Source organism: Budorcas taxicolor, chromosome 11 (genome assembly GCF_023091745.1).
Source record: "Budorcas taxicolor isolate Tak-1 chromosome 11, Takin1.1, whole genome shotgun sequence".
NCBI classification, from domain to species: Eukaryota; Metazoa; Chordata; class Mammalia; order Artiodactyla; family Bovidae; genus Budorcas; species Budorcas taxicolor.
The window spans coordinates 78,684,573-78,703,949 of record NC_068920.1 but is presented as its reverse complement, the minus strand read 5'-3'; the positions used below and the strand labels follow the sequence as shown (position 1 = coordinate 78,703,949).

Sequence of the window (19,377 nt, the reverse complement as noted above, 5' to 3'; positions counted from 1 at the left end):
AGAGGAACCTGGAGGGCTGCAGTCCATGGGGTTGCAAAGAGTGAGACACAATTGCGTGACTAAGCATACAACACTCTTTCTTTAGTCTATGAAACAGTGCTCTGAATATGGAAAATATCTGGATGGGGCGTGGCTTGAAGACCAGATGATTCTTATTTAAATCCTATCCTTCTGTGCTCTTAGACGGTCGTTGTGGTTGTTTTGTCACTCAGTCCTGTCCGACTCTTTGCGACCCCACAGACTGCAGCACGCCAGGCTTCCCTGTTCTTCACCATCTCCCTGAGTTTGCTTAAACTCATGTCCATTGAGTCAATGATGCCATCCAACCATGGGGGTAAAATACTGACATGAAATGCCAGAGAGCAGATGCCTTTCTAGAAGGATGATGGTGATGCTGTGTCCTTGGAGGGTATCAGTTGAACAAAGACTAAGACTTTTGGAGACGTTAATGCATCTGCCTGTTGTGTGAAGCAAATAAAATGGTGTTCCTTTAAACTGGCTGGGCAGAGATGTCTTTAGTGGGCCTCTTTCAGAGGTGAGAAATGCTCTTGGATCTCCTTATTTAGGAGAATGGGAAAATGCTTGCACAAAGATGGATTTGGCAAGAGGAAATTCAATCAACTACTGCTTACAGGATCACCCTGAAATTCCATCTCATCTTGTATTGAATCAGCTGAGGAATTAAAGAAATACCTTAAAGTCCTCCAAAGGAAGAAGGCTTGAAACAGCAGGAATTCATTGTCTTTGGCTACAACTATTTCTAAAGGGAACCCTGGAACCGCTTCTTTGTGGAGAAGAACTCTAGAAATATTTTCTGAGCCTAGAAGCAATAAAGAACAAAAATGGGTGTTTGTTATGTCTGTATCCATTTGCTGTTTCCTACCTTGCATTTGAGTGGGAATCTCTAATTTCCTCGACCTGTCCTTTTCCTGAATGATTTTTAAAGACTTTCTAGGTACCTATACCTAACACTGTCCAGAAGAGCTATTTTTCACAAGAACTCTTGGGACTGTGTCAGGAGTGCATATGTTCAGCTACCAATTCTTATCCCAAGTCTCAGAAAACAAAATTCTGGGGAAAAAAAATTATTATAGCATGCAGTAACATAAGCAAACACATATCAGTTCTTCATTTTATAGATTATTAAAATTTCCTTCATATTCTAGGAAGTCCAACAAACCTCTTATCAGTAAAAACATTTCCAGGAAAATAAACACATTTTTCAAGACTTAGCCACAGACACTGAGCTTCTGAAGAACGCCACCAATATTCTGCACTGAAGTTCAGGTATTTCCTAGAAGCAATTTAATATACTCAATAAGGATATTAAGGCACTATGATTGCAATGAATTTGGTTAAGGGTATAAAGTTGACATAAAATCATTATTTTTAACTCCAAGGCCACAGCACTAGACCAGAAAGTAACATACATTTCACTATTCAGGAGGTATAAATGTGTTAAGCAAATCTAAGCTCTAAACTTTCTTGCTGCTTATTTTAAGGAAAAATTTCCAAAAAGAGGAAAGGGAATTAAGTTGAAACTCCAATCCAACCTTTTAAGGTCTTGATTTAAAGTTTTAGTATCAGTCTTATCATCATCATATTGGATAGTTCAACATGTTTAGAATGACAACAGAACAAAAGGGAATGTATTTTGACTACCAGTTAATTAATAATGTGCAACAATAATGTGAATTTGCTTCTGGAACAATGTATATAATCACTGGTCTTTAAATTTCACATAGATATAGCTTAAGTGAAAATGTTCATAGATTCTTTTTAACTTTGTGTCTAAACTGTGTTACTCTACCTAGCGCCTGGTTTTGAATAAACACAAGGTTCTTCTCATTACCTTGATTACTACGAGCTGTTTATCTTGCAAATAATACTAATTATCTCCATTGAGAAATGTGGGGAGCACGCTTTCTTATTAGCAACCCTGGGAAGGCTGACAGCCCATTAGTAGCTCTTGAGGATGGGTGGGTGACCCTGGAAAAATACACTCATGTAAAGCATACAGAGCCAGCGTGCTTAGGACTGTCTGCAGCACTGACTCTATCAGGGGGATAAAAGTTAGCTCAGGCTCCAGATCCCAACTGTCTCCAGGTGTGCTGATCCCTCCCTGAGGTGTGCTCCGGGCGAGTGGCAGGTCTGGAAGGCCTGGCATGGGTAGCAGCTGCCTACCAGCATCCTGCTGCTGCTGCTAAGTCGCTTCAGTCGTGTCCGACTCTGTGTGACCCCATAGATGGCAGCCCACCAGGCTCCCCTGTCCCTGGGATTCTCCAGGCAAGAATACTCGAGTGGGTTGCCACTTCTTTCTCCAATTACTAGCATCCTGCTGCTGCTAAGTCGCTTCAGTCGTGTCCGACTCTGTGCGACCCCACAGACGGCAGCCCACCAGGCTCCCCTGTCCCTGGGATTCTCCAGGCAAGAATACTGGAGTGGACTGCCATTTCCTTCTCCAATTACTAGCACCCTAGATTCCTACAAATCCATACAAGTGCACACATGCATACACAGACAGACACATACCAAGAAAAGTCTTCTCGGGAAAAATCTCACTATAGGTAAGGTAGTTCTCTATGGCAGATATGTTCCTATATTTCTTGAGTTAAAAAACTTTCATATAGAAGTGATAAAATAAACAAAGCTAATTCTTATCTGTCTCATTACTTCTACTTTCAGGATTTACTAATGATTTGCCTACCTTATGGAGATCTTCCATATCAATACAAAAGCCTGCTTATTTGATTGTGGGAGACAAAGATGACTAATGATGTTGTCTTTTCAGACCTAATTCAGGCATTTTCTTCCTTAAGATTTTTTGCCGGGGTGCGGTGGGGGTGGTGGTGGTGGCTGGACTTGGTTAAGCCATGTGAACATCTAATAAATGGGAAAATTCCAAAGCTTCACTTGGTTTATACGGCCATATATATCAGTCCTCCTTATAGTCCACCAATTACTGGTAGCCTGTCTGGGATCATAAAACTGGAGATAAAGCTGGCCAAGTCAGAACCGAAGGAGCTGTTTACAACAGCTAATCTGTTTTACTGTGTCGTCATATGTCATTCTGTTACCACAGTTGCTTTTCAAATGTGACCATAACTAGTCAGAAAACCATTCAAATAAATCAGCAATTTGTTAACATAATTGCAGCCTGGGAAGAGGTATAATAAAGATGAAATATTTCCAAATGAAGTTAGAGGGGAAAACTCTACTAATATAGACGATGAAAGAAAAAAAAAGCCAAAACCTGAGGGTACAAAAATTCCCTAATCTGGAAGTGGGAATTTCCATGGGGTATGAATGTGTATTTAAGAAAGTCTCATTAAGTCATGGAAAAAAATCTCCTACAGTTGGGAGTTTTCAAATTCTTTCAGCCACCACACATTTAGTTATCCTTTTTTTCCTTTGTATATATTTCTCATAACAACACCTACATCCTTGTAATTTCTGAAGTACTTATCTCAGAGCAGTTTCTTTATTTTAAAAATGAATGGTGTGAAAATGTTCCCAAGATTTGTATTATTTTATGAGCAGATAGGGAAGCATTATATTTACTTTAGGCCTATTTATTAACTCTGTATTCTTTTTCCAAGGAATCTTGGCTGTCAGTCATGTTTTTCTTCCTTTACCAATCTCACATTTAATAGGAAAAGACAGTACTATGATTATGTGATTATTAAAAGACCACAAGAAGAAAAAAGTAAAAAAAAAAAAACCCTCTAATTGAGAAGTGGGATATCTTTTTCTAGGAATTCAGCTTGAGAGAGCTCACAAAATGATTGGATTCCAAGAATAATCTTTTATACTTGTCTTATATTTTATCCTTATATATATTTTTACTGATTTATAAGTTCATGTATATATGTGTGTCTGTACATTTTAATAGCTATATTGAGCTGGGAGGGGATGTCAGATGGGTCAGAATTCTGGTATCTCACCCCAACCCTCTGGGAAATAAATAGCTGAGGTCCAGGGGGGAAGGATCTTGCCATTAGGGGCAATGGTTTATTCAGCGTTTACAACTTCAGCATTTAACACAGTGCTTGGTCCACTGGAGCGCTTAATCAATGAACAAAGAGGACAGAAAGACATCTGACAACTGAAAGTCGGGACACGTGTTCTGAGAAAGAGCCCTATTCAATACTGTCCTCTACCGGCCGAATCTCTCATTTCCTAACTTTTGTATCAGGATCCTCATCGTGGCAGGATACCTTGCACATAGTAGATACTCAATAAATGAGCTCCAGTGAAGTAGCAAGCTAGAACAAAAGTCTGCTGTCAACCCAACACACTAATAACAATGAAAACTAAATGCACCTCCCCAAACCCGAACAGTCCCAAACGAGATACTCAGCCTATGAGTATCTTAAGCATCTTAAGCCTATGAGTATTTAAGCCTATGAAATGCTTAAATTATGATCTGCACCTTTGACCTAACAAGGCCCAATAGTACAGGGAGCACTGTAGAAGGCCTGCCTTCAAAATGCTGAACATAAAACTTGACACCCCAAATTTCACTCATCTGGGGAATTCGCTCTGTGATGACTTCATTCCTTGATGGTGCCAAATGAATAAAGTGTTATTAACATAGTCTCAAAAATAGCTGGGCACTCGCTCAACTCCGCGGCTCATTTCATCCTGCATGAAGGACGGGTGCTCGTGCTGAAGGCTCAGCCAATCTGCCTCCTGATTAAGCATAGTTGGGCAGGAATTAGAGGGAGATAAGGGAAACGGGCAGGTCAGGATGCACAAGTGTTGAGGATAGTGTCTTGGTGCTGGGCACACTCAGTGGAGACTTGAGCATCACTGCCCAGGACCTTCAGCCTGGCAGGTGTGAATGAGGCTGGGCCCGTGGCAAGCACGAGGATAAAGACATCTGGGGAGACAACTCAGTGCTTGCAGGGGGTGGGGAAAGCTGCTTCCCCAAGTGGGAGAGGCAGGAACCTACTTGGGGGAGCAGGCTTTCCAAGAGGTCTAAAGGTGAGGTCAAAATTCTAGATGGAGGTTCAGGAAAAGAACCCAGATCAAAGGTAGGTCACAAAAGGTCAAAATAACAGCAACTGGGTCTCAGCCATGAGAACAGAGCCAGGAGCAAAAAGGTTTTGAATCTGAGCCATGACAGTCAAGTACTTTCACGTCCACTGACTTCTTTTCCTCATCTTCTCCGTCCTTACAATCTGGGTCTCAAGGGAAGCAATGCCAAAGACATGGGCTTGGGGTTAGAAGGCTCAGCGTGAGTCTGTGTTCATTCATTATCTTACATGTGATGATGAACCTCTCTGGACTTCTATAAAGTAGGAATTTCCCCTATTTCTACCTCACAAGATCATTATAAGACCCCAGTAAGATCGTAAAGAGGGGACTATTCCGTAAACTCAAAGGGTGACAAAAATATTACCTGTTGCTATAATTATTGTTGTAATGACTATCCAGCCGGCTCAGAGTCAGAAATGGTCTCAGATGATGGCTCAGTAGATGAACTACGAGCCCTTTTGCAGGCCTCAAATGTTCAGCTGATAAATGGTCTGACAACTGGCTTGGCATTCTGAACACTGTCTATTGTAACTTAAGCATCATTTCTATCTCCACTGATAACATGGAAAGCATCTGGGTCGTGGGTGGGTCCATGACATCCTTTCATATGGTCTGGTAAGCTTTGGAGCGTGTTAGTGACCGGCCACTGGCGCCTTTCACATTTGCTGAGCTGCAGTCTGAACATCATTGTTTCAACTTTTGACTGTGTCCATGGTGTCTCGAAGAGAAGAGAAATCTCTTCATAATCAGCTTATCCAGTGTGAGCTGAAACAATGCTCCTGTGTGCCTGGCTGACCCCACACTTCCTCTCTCATGATGGGGGCCTTGCTGGATCTTTGGGGATGAGAGCAAATTCATCAGAGGACAATGTATACTGTTTTGGTACAGCTTTGCCAGTAGTCCTGCCATTCTCAAGTTGAAAGAGGGTATGGAAGTCCCAACTCTAAAAGATGTCTTTAATCAGCAAATTTTAGTTTCAGTAAGTCAGTGATACGAAACCTATCAATATTAAGAGATAATTCAACAAGTACTTTCTTAATAATAGTTGGGGGGGGTAGTTATGTTTCAAATAATAATGTTCTCAGTGTCTGTCACAGCAATGTGGAACACCCCTATTGAATTCCTATGGCCTAAAATCTCCCTGAAATCTTTTAAAACTTGGTTCCCCAAAAGCACAAGAGTCATAGTTTTGAAAGATCTAAGTTTGCTGTCTTTTCTTAACATGCAAGGCCTGAGGCTAGCCCCAGCTGACAGTTTATTATCTCTGAATATTTTTTTAGTTTCACTAATAAAATAGACATCCCTGAATTGCTTTAAACGTAAGCTGATTTTCAGGGCAATAGCTTTCCAATGTGGGGCTTCCCTGGCGGCTCAGATGATGGAGAATCTGCCTGCAATGCAGGAGACCCGGGTTCGATCTCTTGGTTGGGACGATCCCCTAGAGAAGGGGATGGCTACCCACTCCAGTATTCTTGCCTGGAGAATTCCACGGACAGAGAAGTCTGGTGGGCTACAGTCCACGGGGTCACAAAGAGCTGGACACGACTGAGCGACTAACACATATAACTTGCCAATTAAGGTAAAAGAGAATACTGTTTCGTGTCTTCCTACAGATATCCGAACTATGGGTGGCAGGACCATAGTGCAAGGTGTGGGCATAGGCGATGGTGGGCACCAAGCACACAAACCAGCATTAAATCTACTCTGCTGGATCCCAAAGCAGACCCAAGGCAGTCTCAAATTATATCACAGATCACAGTTTAATTGCTGTGTTGTGTCAGACTCTTTTGTGACCCTATGGACTGTAGCCCTCCAGGCTCCTCTGTCCATGGGATTCCTCAGGCAAGAATACTGGAGTGGGTTTCCATTTCCCTCTCCAGGGAATCTTTCTGACCCAGGGATCAAACCACGTCTCCTGCATTGGCAGGCAGGTTCTTTACCACTAAGCCACCAGGGAAACCCATATCATATATGTGTATGTAATTAAAGAGAGAAAACGAAGACCAAGGTAACTTTTAAGTAGAATGAAGGCACTGCAGCCAGGGATGAGGTCCTGAGCACATGTTGTGAGGTCCTGCCTGGCTGGGGAGGTGGCTCACAGACTTATCGCTCAGCAGCCAAGGTGAAAAATCAAACCCAGAGCACTACATGACTCTCAGGGTCCCCCTGTTGGTCTTGGAAGGTTCTTGGGGATTCTTAGTCTTGGTTCATGAGGCTGCAAAGAAAAAGCATTCAGTTTTTTATTTGAATCGAATCTTATTTTTGACTCACAGCAAATGTTAAATTCTGTGGTCTCCAATGGTCTGAACCCCTTAACTGGGCCCTGTTTCAGGCAAGTGTGTTAAATCCAGCTAATCTCTTAGATATGAAAATAAAATTCACTTGATTGGTAAATAGGCATCTTATACACGGCTAGTGAAAATTTGGTCAAACTGCTAATAATTCAAATCAAATTGAAAAATGTATAATGTGCAATGCATTACTATCTTCTCACGTTTCTAATAAATTTCAAAAAAGTACTAATGGTTCCTTATTGCCTATCTCATATCAAACTTGGATCAAACTGATGGTCATGACCCCTCGATCAAGATCTGATGTTGCCAAGTCCCCTGGTAACAGCTGCCCCAGTCTGCACGATGATGGAAGGTGAGCATGTCAGGAGTCTCAAATGGAGAGGGACAGGTGGGTGTGATCCAGCTCCCTGTCACCTCGGCAACCACCTGTGACGGGAGATCCATCAATGGGCAAGGGATGCTCTTTGACAGACAGCTTCATTCCTTTCGTCTGCCTTGCTATTTTATAGCAATACTGCAGCAGATATTTTATCCTCAACAATCAGACAGACACAGCAAGTACTTCAATAGGGTCTCTATAAACAGTTCACTGGGTAGCTCACCATCTCTACCCCTCATGTATTAAACGATGGAAATCACTTTGCTCATTTTAAGGTGTTAAGACTATACCATGAGACAGTTTAAAATGCCACAATATATATAGGGAATTAGTCTAATAATTTATCTGAAAATAAGTCTGTATGGAGCACTTGCAATCCCACAAAAAGTTGAATATAATAGATCACCATTTAAATATATGCCTCTAGCCCCCGGAAATCATATAAATACTATGTAAGTGGATTGATTCTTTTTTTCAATAAACACACCAGGAATTGTACTTACAAATAAGTGTTATTGCTAAAAATGCTCACTTTTGGGGGTTATATGCTTGTACTAAAATGCTGCTCATGCTAAAATTCTATTTGAAATTTCTCTTCAGAGTTGCTGCCAGAGGAGATTACTATGTCATAGAAGACACAGTGCTTCTATTTTACTGTCACGTTTTGCTTCCTCTGAGCAGGTTTACCCAGCTAGATTACCCAGCCTTTCCATCAGGCCTAGGTATGAATGTCTTTGACTATTTCTAAGGGCCTAATAAAACCTCTGAAGTCAGGGGTTTACAAAGCTAAAGATACTCAAAAGGATGTGTTGCAAGCTGTAACGTCAGTTTCAACAGAGAAGCACCCAAAATACTCTGAATGACTATACTCCTGCAGTAGCTGTACACTTTCCCCATATATCTATCTTGAAAGGAGAAACACTTCACTTGGATATGTAAACCTTGGTTTGTTTAAAAATGTCACTATGTTTAAAAATAATTTTATTACTTTATGGTTGGACCTTGTATGGCTGGAAACAAATAAATGAGCTTCATATCAAAAGTGCTGTCCAGTGCTTTAAATACAGATGTGCTGAGACCAATGTATTCCTTAGGACTGAGGCAAACAGTGGAAGAAGATAAAGATGAGGATGTTACCCTAAGACAGTCTAATCAGCCATGGCTAGTAAAGCAGGATATCTCTCGGAAAGGTGGACAATGTGATCACCAGTTAAAATATTAAATTCTGTTAGGCTGACAAAAGCAGAAAGGAAAGCAATTTTGCTACTTCTGGTCAATGGCTGTACCAAGAAGAGAAAAGAATCTTTCTTTTTAATGTCCACAAGCCTTTTCTGAAGGGCATGCCTCTTAATAACCTTCATTAACTTCTGTTTGGCCTAAGAGTTGTCTCTTTTCCAAAAAAAGTTTAACACAGTCTCAGTAGAGATTGTGTTTATTTAAGCTTGTTGGAAAAACATTCCTATCATTTCAAGAATGACTAAATATTTTTCATTCACATAGCTGGCATTCCAGACTATGTTTTCCTGCCTCCGTTGATTAGATGAAAATTAGCAGGCCCAAGTCTGAACTATTAGATTCGATGATTATCTTAGTAGGAAAATTATGAGACTCCTGGCAATAATGCCCTTTTAGGGATGGGAAGTGAACAGCAGAGGAAGCAGAGAGGAACCAGCCCCTTCCAAGACCATTGCTACAGGGAAATACTTAAGAGCAGGGACTGCTGAAGGCTGGACAATCAGAGACAGAGGTTTCTAATCAAGTGTTTCAGAATCAGCTCTGAACCGTAACATTCTAAAGTTACTTGAAATACCTAAAGCTTTTTTAAATTCCCAGAGAAAAACCAAAATACTATGATATTCATTCATGAACAATTTCGGGTGCTTAGGTTCAAGGCCACCGAGGTTGACACAAGGTCATCTGCTATGCATTTGTTACCCCGCATATGACCTTATTTGGACAAGCCAAAAAACACACTGTGCTATATTTTAATCTCCATTTATGGAACTATTTTCCAGGACACTTAGAGTTAAAGGATGAAAGAACATGCCTAACAGTCTTTCAGATATTACGACTATTTTATTATTCTTGGCCTGCTAATAATAGCCTAGTATATGGCACTGAAGCAATATCACCCATCAACTGAGTTTTGATCCCTGTTATGTACCAGAACATTAATATCATGGGACCTGTGGCATCTCTGACTGCACAGACTCTGGGGTCAGCCAAACTATGTCTGATTCCTTGCCACAGAAGCAGTAGCTCAATCATTTGAGATACTGTTTGGTGAGGAAGTATTATGGGCAGGGTTGGAAACATTTTTTCTTATTTCAAGGAATTCCCACCCAGATATGTGCCTGGTACAGACTTTTCTGGCAGGCCAGTAGAAATTGCATTTGAAGGGTGGCTTGATTCAAACTATATCATCAGGATTTATAGGGAACAATATAGTACACCCATAAAATTAGGATTGATGATGAGGAAGACAGTCTATTCGACAGTTCAAAAACCTCCAGCTCTTTAGAGGAGTCCAGAATGTGATCTATCCAGTGTGCTGATGCTGAAGTGGCTTACTAAATCCACAACAAGGTCAAGAAACGCCTAATGTCCTTGCTTCAAAACTGTCCCAAGTAGGACCAGGATTTCCAAAATAAGGGATTCAAGAGAGCCAGGTAAGCAGGAAGAAAGCCATTGCCTGGTTCCATCCTAAGTCCAAAGAATTAGAAAGAATCTAAAGAGTCTAACAGGCAGGGAATCAATCTTATTCCTCCACTTCAGGAGTTGGTTAAGTCCAGGTTAGCGAAATTACAAGGCCTGCCTGAAACTCAGTTCAGTTTCAGACAATAACTCTGCAAATAACATTCATTTAAAGTTTGCAATGACAGAAAAATCTTTTAAATACCGAGGTAAGTAGAGTAATATGCTGAACACTCACACATCCATTACTCAACTACAGCAATCTATGACTATTTGATTTCCTGAGTGAATCTGGAAACAGATTTTGCTTTTGTTTCAGAGAAACAGAAATAGTAGAAAGGAAAGTACCCATTGTGATTGGAAAGTACCCAACCACAAGCAGGGAATTTATTTACTAGCAACTCAAAGCCTAAGGCTGAATGCTACCAAGTAAACTGTTACCTATGTTGTTTCTAGTTCTTGAAAAGTGAGACTCTTGGCATTGGCTCTGAAATCCCCAGGGTCATGGAAATCGTCAGCTCCTCCCAGTAGGAAGACTCTGCACACACCGGGCCTAAGGCACACTCAGGTCACGATGGCCACCAGGGCAGGGTCCAGCCACAGCCCAAGATGAGACAGCAGATGAGATCTGACATCAAGGCTCACCAAGGATGATGAAATCCTTATCTCTTGCATCAGGTGTCACAGCCAAGCTGGCCTCACAGTCGTCCACAGAGCCTGCATTTTTCTGTTGAGTCATCAGGTCATGTCATTACATCATGCAGCCAAATTCCCCTCCCCAACACCTTATCTTACCTTTAATTATAAAACAAACAGTTTTGTTTTTTTCATAGAAAATGGCACTCTGTCCTTAGGGTCTCTCTAATGTTAAGAATCAACCAAGACAGCATTTATACCTTGCATTACTGGGAAATAAAAAAGCAAATTATTCTCAATACCTAAAAAGTGATATTAAAAATCTAGCTGGAAACAAGATAGTGGCCCCTATACATTCTCAAGAGCAGGTCGAAAAGCAGTATGTAAAATGTGACAGTGAGCATTAGCCTCGGAGGGTCTGGAGAAGGCCCACTTGAACTCTGTGATTCTGGACTGCAGGGAATGAACTGAGAGAGGATGAACTGCAGTTTACAAACCAGGCTTGGAAGGCTGTTCCTGGGTGGGAATGGAGAACTAAGTGCTTATCATGAGGGTGAGTGGCCAATCTGAGCTAACTGGTCAACCCACCTGCAGACATGTGGACCCACTGTGTGCCAAACATACTTCATACAGCACTCTGGTTTCTGTCCTCAGAGCACACTGTCAAACAGAAGCATTTAAACATCACTCTTTGGTCAGCTCACAGGAGGTCAGCATCTGGCCTCTTTAACAGCACTGGTTAAGGAAACCCTAGATCAGGGTCTGCTGCCTTACTCCAGTCTTTTCCTCACTCATTCATTCATCATCCATTAATTAACTACTTTTCAGCACCTACTTTACATGCCAGGTGCCATTTTAAGGATTCAAAAGCATATGGTAAAATCCTAGCCCATGGGGGACGTAGCCTCTTTCAGGTTACTGGTCAACCCAGAGGATGCAGAGCATTCTGTCTCAGAGGCTGTATTCCTGTGGGGTCCACGGTCAAGGCTCTAGAGATACTGCTCTGCAACATTCAAGCTGTAGGAACTTGGGCAAGTCATACAACTTTTGAATTTTGGGTTCTGCAATCACAAGTTGGGAGAGCAGAACCTGTCAGAGGGAAGTTGTGAGTATCAAATTGGCTGATGCTCCTAAAGCACTGAGGTCTGGCTCACAGTCAGTGTATAAGAGGTACACTAGTAGCGACTCTCGTTAAGGGCTACAATAAGACAATGCAAATGGTGCTAGATGCTGAGGAAGACTCAATTCTGCTGCCCTTCTTTTTCATTTTTTGTTTTTAAGACAATATGGACGTATCTCCCACATGGACGCTTAAACTGCAAACTTTACATGCTCTTCTGTGTATTTCCACTCTGGCTTTTTACAAGGGCCAAAAAAATAGAAATAATGTGCTTGATGAATAAGAGGAGAAACAGAGAGCCAACAGAACAAAACATAAGAACACAATCAGTTACGGAATGAGATGGCTTATCTGTGTACCTGAACTGGCTGTTGACACTAATTTGCTAAGACTTAATCATGAGAGTACTTAAGTGCCAATTTAAAAAGCACTCAGGTACTTGTGAATTGAGGTAGCTGTCAAGTTAACAGCATAGTCTTTAAGGGCCCCCAAGTTCACATCCCCAGTCCTCCAGGAGTAACCAAGCACATGTTGTCATTTGGAAGGTATGTATCTCTAATAACAACAGCAGTCACAACAAGGTTTTTTCCTCCCTACAGGACCTCACACACCATATTTGTTGATGCAGTAATTTATTTAGGGAGAATTTAAACCTACAATCCTTGTGTGGGATCTGTTTCATCAAATTTCAGACCCTGACTATGTACCTTGGGATTGCAGCTAATAAGGGCAAGGCCAACCTTGTTATGCAATTGCGCGCCAAGAAATTTATTGTGTATAAATTGAATAAACACCAGTGTTTCTGTTTTCCTCCAAATAATTCTGGCTGATTATTCATTAAACAACAACACCTTGCTTTCTTCTTATTTTGTCTAATCTTTTGGCTCTTCTGAAATCACTTAAAATTCCATTTAAATGTGCTACTGAATAACTGCTGAGAAAAATATTTTCAAATAGTTTCAGGGTCTTTCTTGGATCCTAAAAACTAAGCAGTAAGATTTATTTGCCTTGCATAATTTTGTAAGCTTATTATCAATAAATACGTTTACTATTATTCATAAACAATAAGCTTTTACAATCATTATCCTAAGCTGTGCACTGTTTTTTGATCCCCATACCAAAAGAAGAGCATCACCGACACGATGGACACGAATTCGAGCAAACTGAGAGGCCGTGGAGGACAGAACCTGGCGGGCTACAGTCCATGGGGTTGCAAAGAGCCGAACGCGACTTAGCGACTGAAACAACCACGACTAAAAGAATCTTTCGGTCTTCTGAAAACATATTAGAATCAGAACGTTACTGAAGACTAAACACAATCTCATATGAAACTCAGCACTTAAGTGACTTTAAGACAAAAACAAGAAACAGAAGGCAAAGTAGTTCTCCAAGAACTAGACAATGGAGACTCCTGAAAGGCCGGGTGAAGGGGCACAAGACAGACAGACGGAACGGAGGCCGCAGCACCTAACAGCCTGGAATACAGGTGCCAAGTCTGGGGGGATTTGGCCTGGGTACAAGGTCTGAGAAGGAGATCGAGGCTGAGTCTCAAAGGCGTCCTTCCCCCAAGGCCCTCAGATTCGGGAGATCACATGGAATACACCTGGAGGAGCTGTCAAACTGCAAATGACTTCCTCCCCAGTCAGCTGACTTCCAGGTCTCCAACACAGGGCCACAAGCCAGAGATGGAGACAGATATAAGGGAACCAGAAATAGGGGTATGAGGAGACTGAGATGACCTCTGGGGGCAAGGAAAATAGACACAAATGCAGCTGAATCTGACGGACTTCAGCTGACCCCAGCTCAGCCACATGTTGGCAACTGACCTTGGAAGAATTTACCTAAGTCTCTCCAAAACCTAATTTCCTCATCTCTAAAATGGGATCACAAGCCCTACAGCACAGTGGTGATGTGAGGCTTAACGGAATCAGGTACACATAAAAAGCACTTATCCCACAGCATCTGAATGTAGACATTTCTTTTTTTCTCTGGTTTAATTTAAAACAGCCTAAACAGTTTCTTTGAAGTTTACTAGGAGATGTCCTTTATTTATCTTTGTGTCCAATGTGGTATCTGGATTACGGAAGGTGGTTAGTACATTTTTTGGAATTAATGGCTGGCTCAAACTGTCACTCTTTTCTCAAACAGTGGAAGATAAGATTACAACCTGACTCAAATGTTGCAGAGACCAAACTAACATCTTCTTCCTACCCAAATATCTACATAAGAATAAATCAGTTTTCTCATACATACTTTTTTTTCTTCTATTCACCACCTGCTTCCCTTCTCTGCTCACCAGGATGGAATTGCTAATGACTGCATAAGATGAATGCAAAATGATATGCATTCTTTACTTTTAGAAATGAAGCCCTGTATTTTTTTTTTTACAAGTTTTTTTTTTAGTCTTATTTTCAATCTATGATTCAAGACTCCTGAAGTTAAAAGGTTAGTGCTTACTGGATTATATATTTATGCTTTTTAAAATTAAAAAAAATTCTTCATTATCATGCATACATATATACTTAAACACTGCAAATCAACAACAGATTGTCCCTAATTCTTAGGAATAGAGAGTCCCATTTTAATCTGCACCAGCAAGGCATCCTTCCTTGTAAAGCTGACCGTACACCATCATACATACTATTGTGCACTCCATTTTCCAGCACTGAAATGCTTCCTTTAGGGGATAGGAGGAGTATATTCCGAGGGTAGGGGGGTGGTGCGTGATTTCCATAAAACTGGTCATCTGGAAGCTATAAAGTTTTGGAGTGTGGCAGCTGCATTGTAAGTAGAGTAATGGTGAGGGAATTCGTGATGTCAATAGAACCAGAATCCTCCAGTTTAAATTTTTATATGACTTGTAAGATCTTTAATAACTCCAACCCCTCAGAGGTTAATGAAGCTAGTCAGGCAAACTCTTGAAGACTGAGTTGATTAAAATTGAGGTAGAAGCAAAAGCCTTCTCCATAGAGGACTCAGTCTACTTGACTGAATTTCTGAAAAAGCTGGTCATTTCCTTAACAGCTCTTTTTAAAAATTCTAGAAGGATCCATCTTCTACAAGGATTAACTTCCGACCCACTTTAGTTCATTTCACTATGCAAACGTGTTTCTTAGTGATGGACATTCTCTATCAGATCTATCAGCAATATTCAATCTCTTGTATTAACAGACATGGACTGGGGATTAAGACTGACTTGAATAAATGTGCAAAGAATCTTCCCAGGATGGTGAAAATGGCCTGGCTTAGAGGTTGAGATGGAAAGACGAGTCCAGGATATCTCAGGCGCCTCTTTACTACAAAGGAAGAGAGGTCATGAATGTAGGCAACCAAGACATAAGTGAAAGCCTGAGAGGAACTGCACAGCCACAGCCGTCGTGATATTAGAAACAACGGACACTCGGAGGGAGGACTCTGGGCAGTGAAAACTGCCTTTGATGGTTCCAGGTCTTTCTTCTAGCTGCCAGGACTCTTGGGCTTACGGAAGCATTACAAATTGAACAAACTATGCTTTGAGGATGGGTCTTATGTCCAATTTCATTTCCCTGTTTTGACCTTTAGATGTTAATTAGGCTTGCGGTGAACTGAAGTCAAATGCATATATTCTTTGAGTGTAAAGTATTCGGCTAAGCATTATCTGCAGTGGTAAAATAAAGACCACACTGCTGTCATTGTAAATCTGCAGCATCTCCTCCAAAGGATTAGTCTGGGCTGTATCATAAAATCATCTGCAACTAACAGCAGGAAGCAGGCATTACACCTGAGGAAATAAAACACAAGCAAGCACACACTGGTGGAAGTTGATCTGACAGGAGACATTCACTAGGATCCTCAAGGTTTACCTTCGCATACGGGGCAGCACTCCCCAGGCACTTTGACAGGGTTCATGCAGCTCTGTCCACAGGCCGTCGCCACGCAGTGGGGCTCCCCATTGATGCACTGGCAGAACGTGCAGTCATCTTCCCGCCACCGGTCCCCGTGGGCGTGGATCTGGCCATTGGCATAGCAGCCAGCAGGATTGTTCAAAGGATACACAGGATCTAAATTAAAACGTGAGTTCAAGTAAGACCGAGGGCATTCTACATGTTATTTCTGCCTGCACCTAGAGATTTTTTTTTCCCCAGGTTCTCCTCATCAGCAGTTCTTTTCTAGCTGCGCTCAGCAGAAGCTCAGGACTGCAGGAGGTGTCTCTAGGGGGACAGGCAAAGGCAGCCATCGCGTAGAATTTATGTTCACCCATCCTAACACGGCTCACAGGGCAGGGGACCTGAGGCATGCAAGCCAGTGTGCAGGTGTTACTGTTTCATAAAGGTGCAAAACTTCATGGATAGAGCTGTGGGGTGGTAATCAGAGAAAACAAAAAATGCAGATCCATTTTAGGTTCTGCGGATGCCTTCTGAGTTGTCAATTTACAAGTTTATTATACCTCGGTTTCAGCCCCCTGTAAAGTAGAAAGAATAACGCCCCATCTAACTTACAGTGAGCCTGCTATTTCTAGGGCTAACTGGAGTCTATCTCATGGAGCCTGGAGGTCCTTGAGATAACAGTGAGGCGTAGGCAGGCCCCTGAGGACAGGGCAGACAGACCTTGTCTAAACCATACAGGACACTCCTTTGCCCTGGAGGGAATGCCATGGACCTACACAGCTTTTTCTCCACCTGAGCTGAGCGGTCAAGCAGCAACTGAGGCTGTGGGACATAGTTAACCAAGGCTACTGTGAAAGAGTTTTCTGAGGTTGTTGATAAGCACATAAATACAAAACCCCCAAATATCCTTACATATCAAAGTAATTAGATAAGTCACTCAACGTTCTTTTTTCAGACACATAAAATCTGGCCTCAAGAGAAGCAAATGCTTCTGTGCTGGGAAGAAAGTCTAGGCAGTTGTGAGTTTGGTCCTCTTTCTTTTGAAGAGGAAGAAAGTTTAGCTACAAGAAGAGTCAGAAGCCCAGAACTGAAGGCCGTGCAGTCACAGCTTCAGAAAGGCAGTCTGTCCACCACTGAAGCAGCCAAGAAACCTGAGTTAGATAAGACTTCATAAAATTTATTTATAAAAAAAAAAATTACACTGCATACTTCATTTCTACTTTGAGACTGGATCTGAATTCCAGGAAGTAAACATAACTGGACCCATGGCCAGACAACTCGTTATAATTATACACAGAGGTTCACATCTCTGTTTTTATACCACCAAGTGTCACCAATTTCAGGGACTATTATACCCTGGAGGTAGTGAGGGGACAAATCAACTGGGAAGGTTAAAAGATGGGGAAACAGTGGAAACAGTGTCAGACTTTATTTTTTTGGGCTCCAAAATCACTGCAGATGATGACTGCAGCCATGAAATTAAAAGATGCTTACTCCTTGGAAGAAAAGTTATGACCAACCTAGATAGTATATTCAAAAGCAGAGTCATTACTTTGCTGACTAAGGTTCGTCTAGTCAAGGCTATGGTTTTTCCTGTGGTCATGTATGGATGTGAGAGTTGGACTGTGAAGAAGGCTGAGCGCCGAAGAATTGATGCTTTTGAACTGTGGTGTTGGAGAAGACTCTTTGAGAGTCCCTTGGACTGCAAGGAGATCCAACCAGTCCATTCTGAAGGAGATCAACCCTGGGATTTCTTTGGAAGGAATGATGCTAAAGATGAAACTCCAGTACTTTGGCCACCTCATGCTAAGAGTTGACTCACTGGAAAAGACTCTGATGCTGGGAGGGATTGGGGGCAGGAGGAGAAAGGGGATGACAGAGGATGAGATGGCTGGATGGCATCATGGACTTGATGGACGTGAATCTGAGTGAACTCCGGGAGTTGGTGATGGACAGGGAGGCCTGGCGTGCTGCGATTCATGGGGTCGTGAAGAGTCGGACACGACTGAGCGACTGAACTGAACTGAACTGAAAAGCTTGATGTGACTTGCTTAAATCCCCTATGACACCTAAAAAGTGAACCACCTTTCTCCTATGTTAGCAAAAATAACTTTTACCAGGTGAGTGGGCCTCCCTGTTAGGAATGTAGAATTGTTCGCTGTTAGGAATGTACAATAGTTTGTATAATGTAAGCAATTTCAGATCTTCAGATTCTGTGGTAAATAAAGCTCAGATACTGAATAGAAACGGGATTCTGAAAACAGAGCAAGTTATAGGACACGACATGAAATTCTGTCCTCTCATTTCACGTGCGGAGGTTAAGGGTGGCATGAGCGTCAGACATGAGGTGGACATGCCTGACTCTGGACTAGAAGTCCGTGGCCCAGGCAGAGAAGAAATGCTCACAAGTCCCTCCTTTCTGGGGAAACTGTAGTGTGGTTAGACCAGAGACACAGTTGGGCACTGTTCCTGGCTTTACCGGAAACTCAAGAGAGAAGTGACTACTTTTCTGACTCTCCTTATCCTTAAAATGTGTGGGATGTAGCATGTGATACTCAGTTATCATTCTGAAATGTCTGTTATTTCTGGAGGGCAGAGACAGGAGGGTCGAGCCTATTGGGGGAACATGGACCTATTATTTCTTGGAGGGAAAAGGGGAATAAAAAAAATAAAAAAAGCAGACCCTGGGGATCCTTCTGCCCAGGGCTACCCTGGACACTTGTCTGGGCCTTGACCGGGTGCCACAGCACGGCCCCACTCTCACCAGCACACATTTGCAAAGGCCAAGGAGCCCTGCTCTCACCTGGAGGGGCACGGGTACCAGAAAAGAGGCAGGGTCGGGTCCTCTCTGAGCGGACTGGTTGGGCCTGTCAGTCACTAGGGCTGTCCCATCCTCCTGTCTCCACCCACTCTGAGGGGAGCAGAGTGGGCGGAATTCTACTGTCAGGATGAAGAGAAAGTCCCAGGACTTGCCAAGAAACTGCTGGAACTGCAGAGGAGGAACAGAGAGTGCCTCCGGGAGACCTTGTGTTGACCTGTGGAAACACGACCGCTGTCTACACCCAGGGGATAATTTCCCGCAGGGAAGTGTTTCCACATCGTCTACCTGGCATTACCTAAAAGGTAAAAGGTAAAACATGTGACAAAAGTGGGGAATTCTTTTCTATTTTTGAACTGTGAGACTGAATTACGTCAGTTTTGACGTTAACACTTTAAACCATGTCTATGCTTTGTTGTTCAGTCGCTCAGTCATGTCTGACTCTGTGACACCATGGACTGTAGCCCACCAGGCTCCTCTGTCCACGGAATTCTCCAGGCAAGAATACTGGAGTGGGTTGCCATGCCCTC

General features: G+C 42.3%; 1 protein-coding gene across 1 annotated transcript in view; it reads right to left on the bottom strand.

Annotated features, from left to right (window-relative positions):
- CRIM1 (cysteine rich transmembrane BMP regulator 1) overlaps positions 1 to 19,377 on the bottom strand; it is a 208,396-nt gene that overhangs the window by 61,409 nt on the left and 127,610 nt on the right. The window contains exon 7 of the mRNA XM_052648451.1: positions 16,006 to 16,203. Within this exon, the coding sequence (XP_052504411.1) occupies positions 16,006 to 16,203 (198 nt within the window). The remainder of the gene's footprint in view (positions 1 to 16,005; positions 16,204 to 19,377) is intronic.